Source organism: Hippopotamus amphibius, chromosome 16 (assembly GCF_030028045.1).
Source record: "Hippopotamus amphibius kiboko isolate mHipAmp2 chromosome 16, mHipAmp2.hap2, whole genome shotgun sequence".
NCBI lineage: Eukaryota > Metazoa > Chordata > Mammalia > Artiodactyla > Hippopotamidae > Hippopotamus > Hippopotamus amphibius.
In genome coordinates, this window is record NC_080201.1 from 29,843,823 (window position 1) to 29,862,609 (window position 18,787).

The 18,787-nt window shown below is 40.6% G+C and overlaps 1 protein-coding gene across 1 annotated transcript in view; it reads right to left on the minus strand.

Annotated features, from left to right (window-relative positions):
* Nucleotides 1-18,346, minus strand: part of AMFR (autocrine motility factor receptor) — a 43,347-nt gene extending 25,001 nt beyond the window's left edge. The window contains exons 1-6 of the mRNA XM_057710760.1: nucleotides 17,907-18,346; nucleotides 9,991-10,083; nucleotides 6,162-6,326; nucleotides 4,796-4,948; nucleotides 908-948; nucleotides 606-738 (exon numbers count right to left, since the gene is read on the minus strand). Coding sequence (XP_057566743.1) covers nucleotides 606-738; nucleotides 908-948; nucleotides 4,796-4,948; nucleotides 6,162-6,326; nucleotides 9,991-10,083; nucleotides 17,907-18,173 — 852 coding nt within the window. The 5' untranslated portion in view covers nucleotides 18,174-18,346. The remainder of the gene's footprint in view (nucleotides 1-605; nucleotides 739-907; nucleotides 949-4,795; nucleotides 4,949-6,161; nucleotides 6,327-9,990; nucleotides 10,084-17,906) is intronic.
* Between the last annotated feature and the right edge of the window lie 441 nt (nucleotides 18,347-18,787).

Genomic DNA, 18,787 nt, shown 5'->3' on the forward strand with positions numbered 1-18,787 from the left:
GTGCTGTGTTTAACCCAAAATTTTTTAAATGCTACTTTGATAGGCTTACATTTAAATAAACTGCCCACCGAATATGTTGATTCTCACCATTCTTAGATCACTGAAGTGCTAACCAATGAAGCAGGTTTTCACCCTGGTGATTTCTTGCACACCAAAGTAAAATGTAAACAATGAAGTAGGAGGGATTAAGAATAAAGACTTTGTTTTTAGTTAAAAAGATGGAAAATTTATGAATCCATGAAGGGAATTCCCTTTACCACCTAGAAAGTAACTTAAATATCAGAAGCCACAGAAACTATGAGGAGAGGAACTCCCTTAATTTTATGCTAAAAGAATTATCTACTGACTCAGTCAGCAGAGTTACCTAAGTCTCCTAGAAGGACAGTGAACATCTCCTGAGTTGGGCACCAGTCAAAGCCATTCCACACTGCTTTACATCCCACCCCCAGCCCCCAAAAAAGGGCTGAAGGGGCACAGCAGCATCGTTTTTTCAGTCTTTAAGTGGGTCATCCACGAATGTTTCACTTGTTAAACCCTACACTAAACAGGGTTCCTGATTCTAAAAAAATTAGCTCTCTGTTAAGAGCTCCTTCTGGGAAACCTACCAACATGTGAATATGGTGCATGAGGTCCAAGGACAACAGAGTGAGCTCCATGACAAAATCTGTGTAATAGACATATGTTCCCTTTCCTTCCCATGTCCCTTCGTGGTTGAGGTCCCAGAGGTGAATTACATATCTGCAGTGAATGGAGAAGAATCGCGTTAATGATGCAGTGTTAACAACTGAATTTGTTTTAAACATGATATAGTATAGTCACAGGTTTTATAAATTTTTTACATATTATATTCTTTAAAATCAACTGTATGAGTAGACCTCCAACACCTCCCTCCCAAATTTCTACTCACCGTAAAATCACATGAGCAGTCCTCACTGTCACAAGAAGAGACTATTTAAAAAAAAAATTTTTTTCTTTTTAGTAAAATTTAGCTTTGCTCAGACCAAACTTACTTTTACAAAATGATAAAAGATAAACATTTCTCAGTTTAATTAAAAATCAGGTTGTTCAACGGCTGGGGATGGGGGATTTGGAGGAAGGTAGTCACAAGGTACCAGTTATACGATAAATAACTACTGGGGACGTAATGTACAACATGACGACTACAGTTAACAGTGCTGTATTGTATATTTCAAAGTTGTGAAGAGAGTAAATCCTAAAAGTTTTCATCACGGGGAAAAAAACATTTTGGGGGGTATGAATATGAGACGTATCATGGTAATCATTTCACAATAAATGAAACTCAAGTCATTATGCTGTACACCTTAAACTTATACAGTGCTGTATGTCAATCATATCTCATTAAAACTGAAAGGAAAAAAAGCAAGTTACCATTTTATTTGTGTGCTTCAGATTTCCATGGAATATTTTCATGAACTAGAAACAACTTTTATTGAGTCCTTTCCTATTAATAGATGACAACCAATTACACCTGTCCATCTCCTGGGGATGCCTTCTAAAACCTTTTTTTTTTTAAGTGTCAACAATTGTTTTTTGTTTATTTGTTTGTTTTTAATTATTTATCGGCTGCATCGGGTCTTCATTGCTGTGCTTGGGCTTTCTCTAGTTGCAGAGAGCAGGGACTACTCTTCGTTGCGGTGCACAGGCTTCTCAGTGAGGTGGCTTCTCTTGTTGCAGAGCATGGGCTCTAGGCGCGTGGGCTTTGGTAGTTGTGGCGTGTGGGCTCAGTACTTGTGGCTCACAGGCACATGGGTTTAGTTGCTCCACAGCAAGTGGGACCTTCCTGGAGCAGGGATCGAACCCGTGTTCCCTACATTGCCAGGGAGATTCTTAACCACTGCACCACCAGGGAAATCCCATATATTTTCTCTTGGTAGAAAATTTAGAAATTATAGAAAAAAACTAAGAAAATCTTGTCACCCAGAAATGGTCCTTGCCATATATAAACATCTTCAATTGGAAACACGTATTTTATCCCTTGTGACAGCCATGAGATTGTGCCTTGCAAACTGCTAAGTGTAACTGACCTTTTTAAAAAAAATTATTTATTTATTTATTTATTTGCTGCGTTGGGTCTTTGTCGCTGTGCGCAGGCTTTCTCTAGTTGAGGAGAGTGGGGGCTACTCTTCGTCGTGGTATGCGGGCTTCTCATTGCAGTAGCTTCTCTTGTTGCAGAGCACAGGCTCTAGGCATGCAGGCTTCAGTAGTTGTGGCACAGGGGCTCAATAGTTGTGGCTTGTGGTCTCTAGAGCACAGGCTCAGTAATTGTGGCGCTCAGGCTTAGTTGCTCCATGGCACGTGGGATTTTCCCAAACCAGGGATCGAACCCATGTCTCCTGCATTGGCAGGCGGATTCTTAACCACTGCACCACCAGGGATGTCCCACCTTCTACAATCTTGAGGTCAATGAATTTGACAATCACTTGCATTTTATACTGCATTAAGTCACCGTAACTGATTATCCTAAGAGGGTGTCTGAATACTTGGTGACCCTATACCCAAGGTACATTTTAGGTACAACTATCCTAGATATGAGTCCTTGCTCTCTACATAATGCTTTCTGCACCACCTTCAACCACACAGAAGAAAAGAGAATGAAGGAAATAAATAACAAAATAAGACCCTCATAGTATTTTGTATTATAGAAAATTTGATACTAAGAAAAATCTCCTCAATCTAGCAGAATAAAACTGTTAACATTCTTTATGTTTGAGATCAGGAAATTCCCATTTACAAATGGAAAATATTTTACACAGAAGAGAAACATTATAAATATAAAAATATGATTTAGTTCAAAATATCAAATCTGTAACATGATAAACTATCTTAAAAAATTAATGAGCTAAAATAAAAATATGCACTATGACCTAATAGACCTATTTAAAATGTCTTTATTTTTAGGTATACCTTTTTTCAAAGTTTAGACTAATAGTAATTAAAAGTTAGAGAAATGAAAAAGGAAAACTATCATTCAAATGGTGATTTAGGGTAAAATATATCTAAAGCAAATTAATGTCAGAGCAAATAAAGTTTTAAATTTTTTTCAAGAAGAAATATATTTGTATACCTTTCATATACAAAATGTATTCAACTAGAATTGCAAATGTTTTTATTAAGTACTTAAATGTTCTTTTCCAATTTTACTTACACGACTATATTATACTCTAAAATGAATGCTATTAAGCAAAATAAAATTTAACCCTATTCTAACAAATTCCCAATTAGTAATGCAAATTTAGTGTTTTGATATTAGCTATCTATTTATATTAGATATATATTATCTCATTTTTTTCATTAATAATAGCAATTATGGACAAGAAAAAAGTATTTTGCCTTTGGCCTGAGGGAAAAAGCAATTGTAGCCACTGAATATAAAGTATATACAGGGCTTCCCTGGTGGCGCAGTGGTTAAAAATCCACCTGCCAATGCAGGAGACGAAGTTTCAATCCCTAGGCTGGGAAGATCCCATATGCCGTGGAGCAACTAAACCTGTGTGCCACAACTACTGAGCCTGCGCTTTAGAGCCCGCAAGCCACAACTATCAAGCCCATGTGCCACAACTACTGAAGCCCACGTGCCCAGAGCCCATGCTCCACAATAAGAGAACCTGCCGCAATGAGAAGCCCACGCACCACAGTGAAGACTAGCCCCCGCTAGCCACAACTAGAGAAAAACCCATGCACAGCAATGAAGATCTAACACAACCAAAAATAAATAATAAAATAATAATAAAAAATAAAAAACATACAAAAAATTTGATTTCTATTGAACAGAAATTATTATTTTCAGGTTTTTAAGTTAATTCTAAAATATACATGAATATCTCAGATTATTCTTTCAGAATAATGAATATAGTTTGCATATGTATTGTATTATTCTATAAAACCTTAATATATGGCTATCTAAAGTAACTAATTACAAGGTATTTCCCCATTAATTGTTACCAATCATTGTTTATAATATCTTAAGGAGAAAACCCTTTCTACTTGGAAGTCATAGAACTTGGATTGTGCTACTTTTGCCACTTTCAAACTTTAAGCAATTCACTTCACCCTCCATGCCTGTTTCCCCATTCATCAACAGGAATATTAAAGGAGTAAATATATGTAAGGTATTTAGAATAATCCCCAGCATATAGTAAATAAGCACTATATAAATGTTAGCAAAAATAATTACAGTTGACCCTTGGGCAATATGGGAATTTATCCCCATACAATTTACAGTCGGGCCTCCATATCTAGTTCCTCTGCATCAGTAGATTCAACCAACTGGACCATGTAGTACTGTAGAATTTACTACTGAAAAATACCCACATAACAGGACTTCCCTGGTGGTCCAGTGGCTAAGACTCTAAGCTACCAATGGAGGGGGCCTGGGTTCGATCCCTGGTCAGGGAACTAGATCCCACATGCTGCAACTAAAGATTTCACACATGGCAACAAAGATCCCCTGTGCCACAGCTAAGACCTGATGCAGCCAAATAAATAAATAAATATTAAAAAGAAAATCCACATATAAGTGGACCCACACAGTTCAAACTCACATTCAAAGGTCAACTGTATTTTTTATTACGTTATAGCAAAGATTACATGAAATAACATACATAAAAGCATTCAGTACCAATACCCAATCCAAAACAAAAGAACTCAAAAAATGCTTGTTAAAATGAAAGACCAGATACCCATCATGGGTGAAAATAACCTGTCAACAATCCTCTAGCTTCCTTGAAAATACAAAGAACATAATCAGAGCAAAAGCTCCAGGCCTGCATCTTACCTCTGCAGCCATGAAAGCCAACGTGTGCATCCCATGGGTGTAGCCTGTGACACAACAGACAACTGCTAATCCACAGCAGGAAAGCAGCATAGCGATCAGTAGAGACAGAACTCGACCATGGCTACTCATCGGTGTGGTGGGAGAAAAGGAAAGCTGAAAGTACACAACAGGAGAAGGAAGCTCATTCTTCAGCATGGCAGTGTTAAACCTGACTAAGAAACTCAAGGTTAACCTTGGTGTCTTTGCTTGGAGGTGTGTGCTTAGCCACATAGCCAAACAGAACCACAGAAAAGTATCCCATTACCAGATGGTCAAAATTCTCCAACCAAAGCCTCCTACCAGTGGGATTATAAGCCTCCAGAAGCAATTTGCCAAAGGTATGTAATTCACTCTTCTAATTTCGACAGGACTCAGGGCAGCACCACGTTCTGTTCTGTTCTTTCTCCATCTTGCTCTAGCCCCAGGCCCTCAGAGTCACTTGGGAGGACATTCCTGGCCTGTTCACGGCTAGAACTGAAGTGTAATCCAGGTGCAGACTGACTACTATCATGATGCTATGCTACTACTATACAAGGAGAGGCAACAGCTTAGAAAGAAAGGCCTGGAGCTGTGACTCCTGAGCAGGAAGGTGTAGATACCAAACCAGTCGGGAAAGTCAGAAGCGCCTGTTCATGGCCCAGGATGGGGGGTTGAATTATTGAATTATTGAAACAGCTAAAGGCTTTGGAACTGGGATTAACTCACAAAGGGGTGCAAGGATCACCAGGTCCGTGAGAACTGGGTAAAGAAAGGGGCAAACAGGATTGTGGAGTGGGTTTCATGGAGCAGCAGGGTTGCAGGTGCCCATTTACTCGGGATTCAAGAGATTAGTTCGGGAGAACTAACTGAAGCCAAGAGGGTCTTGTACAGAAAAGGATTTACTTCTCCAGGGACCAAGGAAGCCAAGAGAGCTAGTTCAGTCCTGGCCCAGGGTTGAAACAATGTAAACTAGTCAGAAAGAAGAGCTCCAAGAATCAGAGTAACAAGGGGGGAAATGGAAGGAGAGTAACAGAAAACATCTGGATGAGACCAGCTCTTTTCCAGTTTATATATTACGGTTTCTTAGTGCTGTGATCAAAACAGTTTGTATAGGTGAATTGACCCCACGTGGGCTGTTATATAATACTACTGCGGAGGGAAGGAAACCTCCCTAGGGGACACTGCTCCTGCATTCCTTGGCTGCTGCAGAAAGTTCCTCAAGAAACAGGTAGGAGGTACCTGATCTGGAGGCCTTTCCTGGGAGAGCTATCACAGCTCATTCATATTACACAATTCAGACCTGGCAAATGTGTACCTCAGCAGGAAAAGAGCTTGGCTAAAAACTCACATATTCAAACCGGTCCTTGCAGAGCTGAACCATCAGATGCAGAAATACCAGTCCGGCAAACCAGAGGCACCACATGACCACTTCTTCCACTGTCTGGACATTCAGCACACCAAAAATGAAAATGAACTTGTAGAAAATAAAATTCCAAAACTTGTCTTTGAGGTGCTAAAAAAGAAAAATATTTATAAAGGTGAGTACCATTACACTGAGCCCATTCGAGAGAAGGTAACACAACAAAAGCTGGCTTCTAAGAAGAAAAGAGTCTATTCTCAGCTCTCTAACACTTGTCCACAAGAAAATATCAAAAGAACGCAAAGAAAAAAAATGAGCCCTCTGAAGGATAAGGGTAAGACACCTAGAAATTAATGTGTACATTTTAGATTGAATTCCGTAGTCAGTTACGAAATTTTAGCCATTAAAAGAGGAGTGATATTAGTTTGGTATCTTACGTATTAATTAATAATACATATACTCCTAACACAAAATAAAAAAGAATGGTGAGAGCTACAAGTATCATTTTTAGTACTTTTGCTCTCTGGATTCTTAAAACAAACAAAAGAAAAAGATTAGATATTCTTCTTCTTTTTTTAAACATTCTTCAGATTCAAAAATGACATATGCTCATTTGCCAGCCATAATCAATAACGTATGAAAAAGTACAATGAAAAGTAAAACAAAAATGATGCCTTAACCATTTTTATGCATTTTTCTTCCTAAATGTAAAACACTGATTTTTGTACACTTTTATTTCACTCTTATGAGGGCGAGTCAAAAATTATCTGCACTCCGCTGATATTAAAACTTCTGTTGGCTGCACTGTCTCATCTGCGCTTTCCGTTCAAGCCTACTGTCTCCCCAATCACTGCTGTCCAGGTGTGAATGTGTTACATCAGTTCATCTGTAACTGCGGTGCGAGCAAAAATGGATGCCCCACTTGTGATTTGCACAAAAGAAGAGCAGTGTGCAGTGATTCTTTTTTTTTGTGATCTGAGGGTGTACCTGGTGCCGTTATTTATCAAAGACTTTGTGCGCAGTATGGAGAAAATGTTTTGTTGCGAAGAAGTGTGTATGAATGGATAGAGAAGTTCAAGGAAGGTCACACAAGTGTTAGCCATCAAGAAGGAGCCAGATTCACTTCTGATGAAGAAGTGAAGACAGTGGTTGCATTCATGGCTCGCAGCTCAGCCTAAAACATTTTTTAATGAGGGAATGAATACAAAAGCTTGTTGACAGGTGGACAAAGTGTATTGAAAAGCAAGGAGATAATGTCAAAAAATTATGTATTTGTCTTTTCTAAAGATTAATTAAAATAAATTCTACAGTCAGAGTGTGGATAATTTTTGACTCACCCTCGTATATTGTGAGAACCTTACCAATGCCAATGAATATTGTCTAAATAGACCACTTCAGTAGTTACAGATGGACACTGAGTTTTTTTCACCATTCAGAAAATGTTGCAATGAGTATCTTTGTACGAATTTCTATTTTTTCAGCATTATGGAATCAAAGGTTACAGATGTTGTTATGGTTTCTAATACGTAACATCCCTCTGATTTCCAAAGAAGTTATATAAATGTACACTCCCACACAAGCATATCTGCTTCACTGTACTCTTTCTTACACCGAGGATGTCCAGTTTTACAAATCTTTACTATCCTGAAAAAAGGGGCAACAAGGACTGTCTAATCAGCAGATATTAAAAGATACCTTAAGCCATCTGTGGGAGTGGTGGGAACTGAATGTAGAGGATAAGGATGAAAATCTGGCTCCTAATTATACTTTTATATATAGTTTTGAACCATGTAGATGTTTCACAAATTCAAAAAACAGAAAGAAAAGCGAAATTGAACAAAAACAGAAATAATTGAACCTACATGTGGAACCAATCGATAATGTGACTATTTAAAGATAAGAGTTATTTTGAGAACTTTAAAACAGTATACTCTGACCATACATCCTTTGTTCAGAGAACAAAAATGAACTGGGAATCCCTGGTGCATGTGTTTTCAGATCTGGGGCAGGAAAGCATGAGGTGAACCTAGAACATTTTGTGCCCTGGTTCTGAACCTTTGCTCCACCATCTATTTGCTGTGTGACTTTGGGCAAGTCACTTACCATCCCCAGACTTTGGTCTCCTTATCTATAAGACAGGTCTTATAACAACAGCATATATCTCATAGAATAGTTGAGGGAACTAAGTAAATTAATATACGTATGGTGCTTAGACAAGTGCCATAGTAGGCATTAAGTGCATTAAAAAAAATTCCTTGTTCTACACCACCACTTAACAGTTTAATATTTGCCCCATTTTAGGTATTCAATGTCTTTGCCTCTAGCATTACTCTATTTCTTGAACTTTAAGCACCCAGACAGTAAACCTATGTCAACTCTGTAGTGTTCTCAGAACAGTGCTTAATAAATGCTACTAGATGACACTGGTCAAAAATTGCCATCACAGAACAGCATGAAAGACATGATCTGTACCGAAAAAACAAAGTCGAGTTGAGTGACAAATCTGCCCATTATGATTACCTCCAGGTACTTAAAAAATCTCTGTAATACTCCAAGGTTATGTTTTCTGTAAGTTCTGAACTGATAGTTAACATTTTAGGAAAAAGAAAGCAGTACATAAGGCCCACTGGTGCCAGATCAAGCCACCAGCAATTAGACTGCTTATCTGGCCTGACCAATTTTTGGCCCACAAGTCAAAAGTTCTTCTTGAAAACAAAAGAAGCATCAAAAAAACCTCGTGTATCCTACAAAAAAAACCTTCTATGTTCTACTGATCCCATCTGGGAGACCTCTGGAGTCGATATTTTAGAGAAAGTGCCCAATAGTCACTAATGAAAAATTTCTGGGAAAACAAATAGTCATGCTCTTAACAGCATCCCAGGGCTCAATCACACAGTAACTGCGTTTCAACTCTAAACCAGGGCCTCAGCTGGTTTAATAACAAGAGATCTGGGCTGAGAAGGATGGGTAAGGGGTAAGGTCACTGTTTTAATGTAGTAGGTTCCTGTGTCTTACCACTAGGATATGATAAAGTACAATATAGTTCTATTTGTATGTTATTGTTTTAAAGGCCAGTTCTAAATTCCTACTTTAAAACACACCATTCTACACTGTATCCACTAACAACCTTGGGGAACTGCCAATCTGTACAGTATGCTTATGGCATTAATTCTTTAATGAAAGCACGTCCTGCTCTCACAGCCTGAGAATGATGTTCAAATGTCAAACTATCTCACCTGAACGCTGCTTGTACTTAATATACTTTTGCAAAGGGAAAAACTAAAACCTCTCAGTACATTGTACATTCCTTCGGAAAAGAACCCATATTCTAAAGAATGACATATACGATCACGCAAACTAAAACAAGTCTGAGCTTCTTTCAAAATTACCTCGTAAAAGTCATGGGGAAATTGCTATAAACTACAATAATGGGACAACTTGGCTACGTTGAACACGGACTGTGGATTACATAAAGTATTTTTATCAATGCTAAATTTCCTGATTTTGATCACTGTGCTATGATTACGTAAGAAAATGTCCTTGCTCTTAGGAAACACATACTGAAGTATCTGAGGTTAAAGGGGGTATGACGTCCCCAGTTTACTCTCAAAAGGATCAGAAAATACACGTATATATAAATAAAAGGCAATTGTTAGAGCAAATGGGGCAAAATGTTGATAATTCTGAACCTGGATGAAGTCTATATAGGAGTTCTTCATATTATTTGTGCAACGTTTCTGTAAGTTTGAAATTATACCAAAAATAAATTTTTTAAAAAATCTGGTCATAAGAATGCATCCTTGCTATCTGGACTTACCTGTCTTTCGCTCACTCGAAGAGGGCCAAACACAATACATTGGATTAGCTTAGCCACCAACATCAAAACACAGCAAGCAGTGTTTACTAGAACCTATACACAAACCAAAGAAAGGAAGTTTATTTCCTCCTGTTGAAAAATAAAAGCAGCTCTAAAAATTTTTTGTTAGGAATTCAGCCAACATTTCTAACAACCGAGCCTTTCCAGTTTTATACCAGTACAAGATAAGTAATATTTGAAGGGGCACATTTTTATGGGTGGTGGGGGTACAGGAGTAGGGAGGAGAGGCACCAGCTTAGTTAATTCACAGAGCCCTGTCCCAACATGTACCCTCCAGAAGGTCATCTTCCCTTTCAGTCTTAACTGAATTGTGTGTAAACTTTGTACTGTTATGTATAAAACTGTGTGCACCTTAAAAACCGTAGGTATCTCCTAGGTACATCACTTCCTACATTAAGATTTTGACAGCCCAGAAGAAAACTTTTCCAGAAAATGCAGTTATGAACAGTAAAGTCAGCACCCAAACATCCTGTCCTGCCCTGTCAAAATATAGGAGGTGTGGAGTCTTAAGAGGGTAGATGGTCACAAAAAAGTCACAAGGTCATGAAGAACTGAGAATCAAAAACATACATATTTTCAAATGCACCGCAATGGGGCAAAAGACATCTATGGTCGGTGTTGGCCTTAAAGGTTCTAGGGCAATCGAGGCGAGTGGAATCAAGAAAGCAGGAAGAAGAAGAAAACTGGCAGGATGAGCTGAGAACAGAATGGCAACCATGAGACACCAATGACAATCCAAGGCCTTTTTCACCAGCAGGTGGGAAACTTTCTTAGTAATTAAGAGACGGATCTCCTTACACCTAAGCAACAAAGCTAATGCTTACAAAATGAAAACATGGGCTGCCCCTGACTCAGAGGCTACTGTGGCGTATCACATTACTGATGCTCAAATGATTTTTAAAACCACAGAAACTGAAAAACCCAAAAGGACTTTGATGAAGACAGTAAACAAGACTTTTATTAAGAGCAAATGAAAACGAACACCAACAACGTCAAGGCTGCTTCCATCTTTGATTCACTATGTTTACAGGAAGGTGGCCATATTTCTCTTCCCAGGTCATTCTTCCCTCTACTTTGAAAAGAAGCAAATGATATTTTAAGAATAAGTAAATAAAGGAAGGTAACAGAAGAGAGTAATATAAGAAAGCAAACTCCCTAAAATCTCTTCAGGTTCCCCTTAGTGCTTGATACCATCCAGCCCTTTGGTAGCCCTGATGTATTACATATAACAAATGGTAGGGTAGCCCTGATTCATTACAAAAGATTAAATTATGTTTAGTTACATTCTGCCTGTCTAATGGGGCAAGGAAGTATGTGATATATTTTCAAAGAACTGAAACAAAATTAGTGCTGAAAAATGAAACTCTTCTGGTAATTAAATCCTCAAATAACCAGGAAAAAACCCAAATCAGTTATTCAAAACATCCTATCTCCCTAACATATGACTCCCTGTGGAACAGCCCTATTCAAAACATTCCAACAAATAGTGTGGAATACTAAATTTTAAGGAGATCAAATAGATGTTTAAAAGGCTCATCTTCATTGTGCTCTAAACCCCAATCATGTTAATTAAGAAAAAATGTCATAAGACAAAACTACAACCCCATCCCGCATGCCATATCCCCCAGCTGAACAGGATTTTTAAAAATCAGCCAAACACCCCCAGCCTAATTAGAACACAATTTTTAAAAATTCTTCCTGTTTTTGCAGGTAGACATATGAAATACAGAAATAAATTCAACACATTTAGGACCTACTTATTCAAGGCATGTGGGAGATGAGAAATAGGGGTGATCTGGACCCTGCACTGAAAGAGCTTTTAGGATCTACAGGACACGGAACTTGGTAAGCATCTAACAGACCAAGCCAGCCGAAAACAACAGAGGAGAAATAAAATTGAGGGTCGCTTAACCATTTCTCTACCCAAAACAGCATTCTCACACACCTTGGGTTACAAAATAAGAAATAAAGTATTACTTCTCAGTTAAAACTTTTTTTTAAGGTTTTTCTAAGTTCGAAAATCAGGTATATAAATTTTGTATATTTGATTTACCAAAAAAAAGTCAAAGTCCCTCATAATTCCATCTCCAGTAGATAACCATTTTCTATTTTGATATAAATGGAAGATTTAAAAATTAGCACCGCTAAGAAGGGAAAAAGAGCTTGAGAACGTAAACATGTTAGAAAAGGATTTTATGTAAAAAGAGATAACCTTTTGTGAACTTGATATGACAGTGAAAGCTATTCAGGATTGGAAGCAACTACAAATTATTTTAAGATCATGAACAAAGTGTTTATAAAAACACCTCAATAATAACTGTTTATTCTATTCTACTAGAAAAATGTCTTAATTTCACAAATATTGTCATTCCAATAAAGATATAGTAAGTTCTAAATTTTAAAATTGACAAAGGCTTGAAAATTGCAAATACAGAAAGAAATATAATTGTAGCATTCTTCATTTAAAAGCAAATCCCTGGATTAACATATACACACTACTATATATAAAACAGATAATCAACAAGGACCTATCATATAGCACAGGGAACTCAACATTCTGCAATAACCTATATGGGAAAAGAATCTAAAAAAGAAAGGATATATGTATACGTATAACTGAATCACTTAGCTGTACACGTGAAACCAACACAACACTGTAAATCAACTATACTCCAATATAAAATTAAAATTAAAATAAAAGCAAATCACAAATCAGATCCCACTAGGTCACCAGTGATATTCTTACAGAAACAACACTTCAGCCTATATTTAAACCAACAGAATTGGGACAAACCACCTCACCTCCAATAATCAAAATGAGACTCACTTCCAGCAGACCTAGTCTGAACTTTTATCCTTGCAGACCACAGCAAAAGTACTAACCTCATTCTATCTGCTATACAGAGCTAACTAATCTTTCCTTGTGGGCAGAATCCAACTTAAATGTAAGTAAATCTAAGTACAAGGGGTTCAGTGGAGCACTGTTTATAAAAGCAGAGAAATGGAAAACAAATGTGCACTAGCGAGACTAGTTCAATAAACCGTAAAACAGCCATTCAACGGAATACAATGAAGCCAGGAAAACTAACTCAGCAGTTCTGCATTTACTAGCATTATACAGAACCTTCAAGATAACTTGCTCACTGGGAAAAAAGCAAAGTGTAGAAATGATTAGTATGCTACCTTCTGTGTAAAAAAGAAAGAATACATATACTATATATATTTGTATAACATGTAGATGTGAATTGAATCAAGTGCTTGATCAATCTCAGTATTTCTTAGTCTTCTACTTAACACCAGCACTAATTACAAGAACCTGGTAATGGCCACTTTCAGGGGAGGGAGGAAGGTAGCAGGAAGAGGGAGATTGACTTTTCACTGTATATCACTTGTGCACCTTTTGACTTCTGTACCAGAGCATGCATTCCTTATTTTTTAATTAATTTTTTTAAAGTTTAGACTCTATTAAACTAACCTAAGCAGTGCAGAAAGTCCACATTACTTTTCTTACCATATCATGGGAGACAGGTGACTAACAAACCCAAACTGGGTAGCTTAAATCACAAGTTAACCTGTTACAACACACAGTATTTCTACTATATTAAAATGCTTAAGAAAAGTTTCTCATACCTATAGCAGTGTAAAAAAAGCAACAACAAAAAACTTTAAATAATATTTTCTTAAAGCCTCACCACATGCATTTTTTTCTTATTCTACACAAAATAAAAACAAGTTTTGCTTGTCCCTGAGCAGCCTTAACAGGTTAGGTAGTAGTGACTCAAGGACCCCCTACTTAATGGAGCCTAAAGTAATTCCTTTTACTCTAAGGCCCCATAATAAAACTTCTCTCCCAGAATGGTTCTACTGTTCTCCTGGAGAAAACAGAAACTAAGTTATGAGATAGCCTGGCCTGCAAGAAAGAGAAGAGGGTGACCAGCTTGGCCACATTTTTCACTGTGTGAACCTGGTGGTGCTTCTGATCCTGTAACATGCTGACCACCAATGGGGCATCATTTGTGACCTTGTGAGGAAATGTGGTTAGACTCCCAGGAACCGTTTCAAGGATAGGATCAATATGGATATTCCTTAGTCTCCCACTTCACACGGCACTAACTACCACCGCCCCCCCCACACACACACCCCTTTTACCAGTCTCCTCCTTTAAGGACAACTGGAACGTTACTTTTCTGCAGGCTCCCAGTGACAAGTGTAAAACGTCAATAATGCATACCCCCCCATTACACTGATGACTGTCTTTCTCTTTTCACATCAGGGAAATAAATGAGATCAAGCATACAAAACATGCAGCATACATCGAGCAAGCAATCGAATAGCAATCTCCTTCCCCCTCACTCTACATATTTTTCCTATATTTTTATGTTGTTTATCTAGGCTTATATCCTATTATTTACAAGTTTAGTCTTTTTCTTCAGCTGCCCCAAAATTTCTGGAGCTAACATTTTTCTCTAATCTTCTTTGGAATATTCATCTCATAAAGACTCAAACCTAGTCAATTACTTTCAGTTCTCAAGTTGTATAATTATGTGAAGATGGGCTCTTTAAAGAAGGAATCAAAAACTTCTTCTCTAATGGGGTATCAGACAGCAAATATTTCAGACTCTGTAGGCCACATCCTCTCAGTCTCATTCTTCCTTCCCAAAAAAAAACCAAAAACAAAACAAAAAAAAAACCTTTAAAAAAAAACCTTTAAAAATGTAAAAACCATTATCAGCTAATAGGCTGAAAAGACCAACACGGTTTGCCAATCCCTGCTCCCAATGGTCAGTTAACTTTTATCCATTTTCATTTTTGGTGACTTTTTCCTTTGACACTTCTATTTATACTATTTCATTTGCATATAATTAAGTTGTCAGAACTTTAAAACTTGTTTCATATTTCTATTTCTCCATTTTACCATGTCCTGCTCTTACAATTTTAAAAGCAAATACATAAAAAAGAAAAAAAAAAACTGAATAAAACCCAGGAGAAAGTAATGAAACTAATGAGTAAGATTAATGAAGTTGAAAAGCCAAAAACACCTGAACAATTCAAAACAATGATGGAAACAGATCAGGAGGTACTTTAATGGAAGTAACATCTGAACAATGTAAAATAAGCCTAGAAATGAATAACAAAATAAACCTCATCTGGAATGGAAGTTTAGAATGAAAGTTCTAGAAAGACATGAAGAAACAAATAATCATGTCAAACCTGGGTATCTCTTAGTGTAACAACCCTGGGAACTGCCCCTCAAACCTGTTCTCAATGCCCATGCCAGATGGCCACCTGGAGAGCTCTCCCTGGGGATTGCAGTCTTAGGTCACTGCATCTCCTGGCCTCTTCCCATTCTACATAAATCCATCTTCCCCACTGCTGCTGTAGGTCCTCCCATGAAAAAAATCATCTCATCATGACAGTCCCTCCACCCCTCCACTCCCACTTAAACCCTTCCACCCATGAAATAATGTTCACACTCCTTAACAGAGCAGGCAAAGTTTATATAAAAAGCGTGACCTTCAGCCCATACCCCATCCTCTCCCTCATCAGTTTCTCAACCAATAACATCCCTAAAATCACCTAGGACAATTAATCAAAATGAAGACATTATATTAATACCTATATTCACCTAAACTGTCCCTACAAAGATAAATTTTAGAGATTCCAATATGCAAAATAATTGCAGGATTCAAAGTGGCAGAAAGATCAACTGATTGTTTTGTCTTGCTTGGTTTTTAAAAAATTGAATCTGAGTGTTCTTGGGCAAGGCAAAAAAGGATCCATTCTGACAAAGGCCCCACCACATATTCACTTAATAATGCTATCTGTCAGGCCTCGGAGGAAGGCTTTTGAGATTGTGACTCCTATTCGCCTACTAAAGCAGAGACTTAAGTAATGAGTGAGGAGGAAAACTGAAAATGCACACAGGGAGAGTCTGAGGAACCAAGGAAGGCCAAAGTAAAAGTGTGAAAACCATAGAGGAAAGATGGAAGAAAAACAGCAAGATCAACTGAGAAAGGGAGAAAAATCATCAACAGGAAGAAATTGTAAACTCGCATGAGGCAACACCTCTTGCTGAAAAAGCTGGGAAAAGGAAATTTTCTTAAAATTAATAATTTTCACAGAAAATCAACAGGCTTTATGTAATGTTTTATGAAAAGGTGTTAACCATGGAATTTGAACATGAATTTTGTAAAAAGAAACTCGGGGGTGGGGGGAGATCATTAAACAGTACTAGTAGTTGTTAAATAAATACTAGAGTAGTTCCATCTCAAAGGCTTATTTGTATCTTATACTTGAGTATATATATATAAAGACTACGTTATAATCTCAACATTTGGCAAAAGCACTCTTCACATCACTTTGAGTTGTTTACCTGCCAACTGAAACGCAAAAATAGACTTTTTAAACCTATGTTTAACAGAAATTGAACGAGAGACGTGGGTTGAGTTCTTTCTCTTCTCCCTCCCGTCTATCAGGTTCAGTTTTACACAGCAGTGGAGGAATGGAACCTCACCCTTCACTGCCTTCTACTAATCTCTTCATCAGAAGGACCAAGAGACATAATCCACATCCACAGAGTTCACAAATCCCACTGCTTCCTGATGAAGCACAGCGGGATTAATTATAACAAATGAGCTGTATATCATTCTGTATACTTGGAATATTAATCCCAGTCATTTACAGCCCACTCTCACCCCGAAACCGGAATTTACAGGAGGAGACAAGACTCAAGACCCAAGACACCACAGCAAATCCAAAGGACAGACTTCAGTCCTGGAACAACTTTTCTGACCACTGTGGGGTTTCTATGAGGCATTCAAAGGCCAAGGGGGAAGCCTATCTCTTTAGCCAAAATACTTTTGAGCTACCCGCCTGAAATTATCTGTTCTAATAAGTGAAACCAGAATTTACGACTTGTAAAACGCTGCTTATCTTACACTGGCAGACAAAGTGGAAACCCTGTTTTAAAATGGATCACTAAAAGGAGAACTCCTGACTTAAAATGAAGAGACACCTCTCGACTCCAAATGTTTTGGCTGCCTTCAGACATCAAAGGAAACTTTCATGAATCACCAGGTAAAAGCAGCAGGAAAGGAAGCACAGTTTGTATTTGTGTGTTCTACCCAAAGAGGACAATCACATAATTAAAAAAAATTAAAAAAAAGTTGTGGGAGACGGCCTCTCTCCCAACAGAAATGTCCAAACACACCCAGATGCCTAAAATTCTCCTATGCTCAACATCTGAACTCTGGCTCTTCCCTCTCTTCACGTGAAACCCGTTAACAACATTTCCGTGCCTGACCGAGTCCGAAAAGCCGTTCAACTTCCCTCCACAATTTAATAAAACAGCCGGGATAACTGATTCGCCGGTCCCAGCCTCCCAGGTCAACCTGAGGTCTTCTTGGTTCCTTCCCGGTGGTCCCCCAGCAACCCCGACTCTGCTCACCATCTTTTACTTCTCGCCCCACCCCCCAGCACCTCCCCCTCCCCCCGCCCCACTCCCTCCCTCTCCTCCGTCCCTGTCTCTCCCCCCGCCCCTGTCCCTCCCCCTCCCCCTCCCAGGCCGGCCGCGTCCCTTCGCGCTCCGCCCCCTGCGCCTCCCCAACCGCGTCCCAAAGTCCCTTCCTCAGGCCCTCAAAGGCGACCCTCCCCTCCGGACCCGCCCCTCCTCACGACCCCACCACCACCCCCCAACCCCTCACCCGGTCCTTCGGCGGCGCGCACGCGGGCGGGCCTCGCACTCCGGGGTCCCGGGGGGAGGGGACCCCGGCCCCAGCCACGCCCCCCCGCAGATAATGGGTGACATGGCGGCCCCCGCCCCGCTACTCCTCCGAAGGCCAGGCAGCCTCGCTCACCCACACGAACAGGCTGTCCGAGAGCAGGTACTGGGCCACGTCGCGGGCCCGGGGTCCCCCGGCGCTTGGCCGGACGAGCGCGGCCGGGTCTGGCTGCACCGGGGCCGTTACCGGCTCCGCCTCGGCGGGCCCAGGCCCGGGCCCGGCCTCGGGCTGGCTGAGAGCGCGGTAGGCGCTGACGATGGTGCCGAGCAGGGCCAGGCCGCTGAGGCCCGTGTAGGTGCGGAGGCTGGGCCAGGGGAAGCGCTCGAGGAAGAGCAGCGGCATGGCGGCAGCGGCGGCTTCCAGCCCCCAGGCCTCCCCGCGCTGCGGCCGGGCCCCGACGGCCTCGCGAACGGCGCCCACGAGCTCTGGCGTCGCTGCCGCTGCCGCTGCCGCCGCCGCCGCCGCCGCGCCGGGCCGGGCCGGGCCGGGCCGCTCCTGGTCGCTCGCGCCGCTCCGCCCCGCGCCGCTCCCGCTGCTGCCCCTGCCGGCGCGGAAGAGCCTCGGCTGGCTCGGGGCGGGCCGCCGCCCCCAGCAGGGTGCGGGCGGGACGGGCGCGGGGGCGCGGCCTCCGTCCCCCGCCTCCAGCGGTCGCGCCGCCGTCTGGCTGGCGAAGGCCCGGGCCGCAGGCCCTGGGGCCCAGCACCCAGCATTATCCTCCGCCCACACCTCAGCTAGGCCTGGCCCGCGGACGCACAGGGCACCCGCCCGGGGCCGAGCCCAAGCGTCGCTCAGGCCCGACGGTGCTGACGGGCGGTCGAGCCCTGGCCGCGCGGCAGGTCTGCTGGACGCGGGGACCCTGGCCACAGGGCGTCGGGGCCACTTGCCCCTTCCCTTAGTTTCCTAACCCCCCCTTAAGCCCGTTAGCCCGGAGCCTCCCTGCGGGCCCAGGAGCTTCC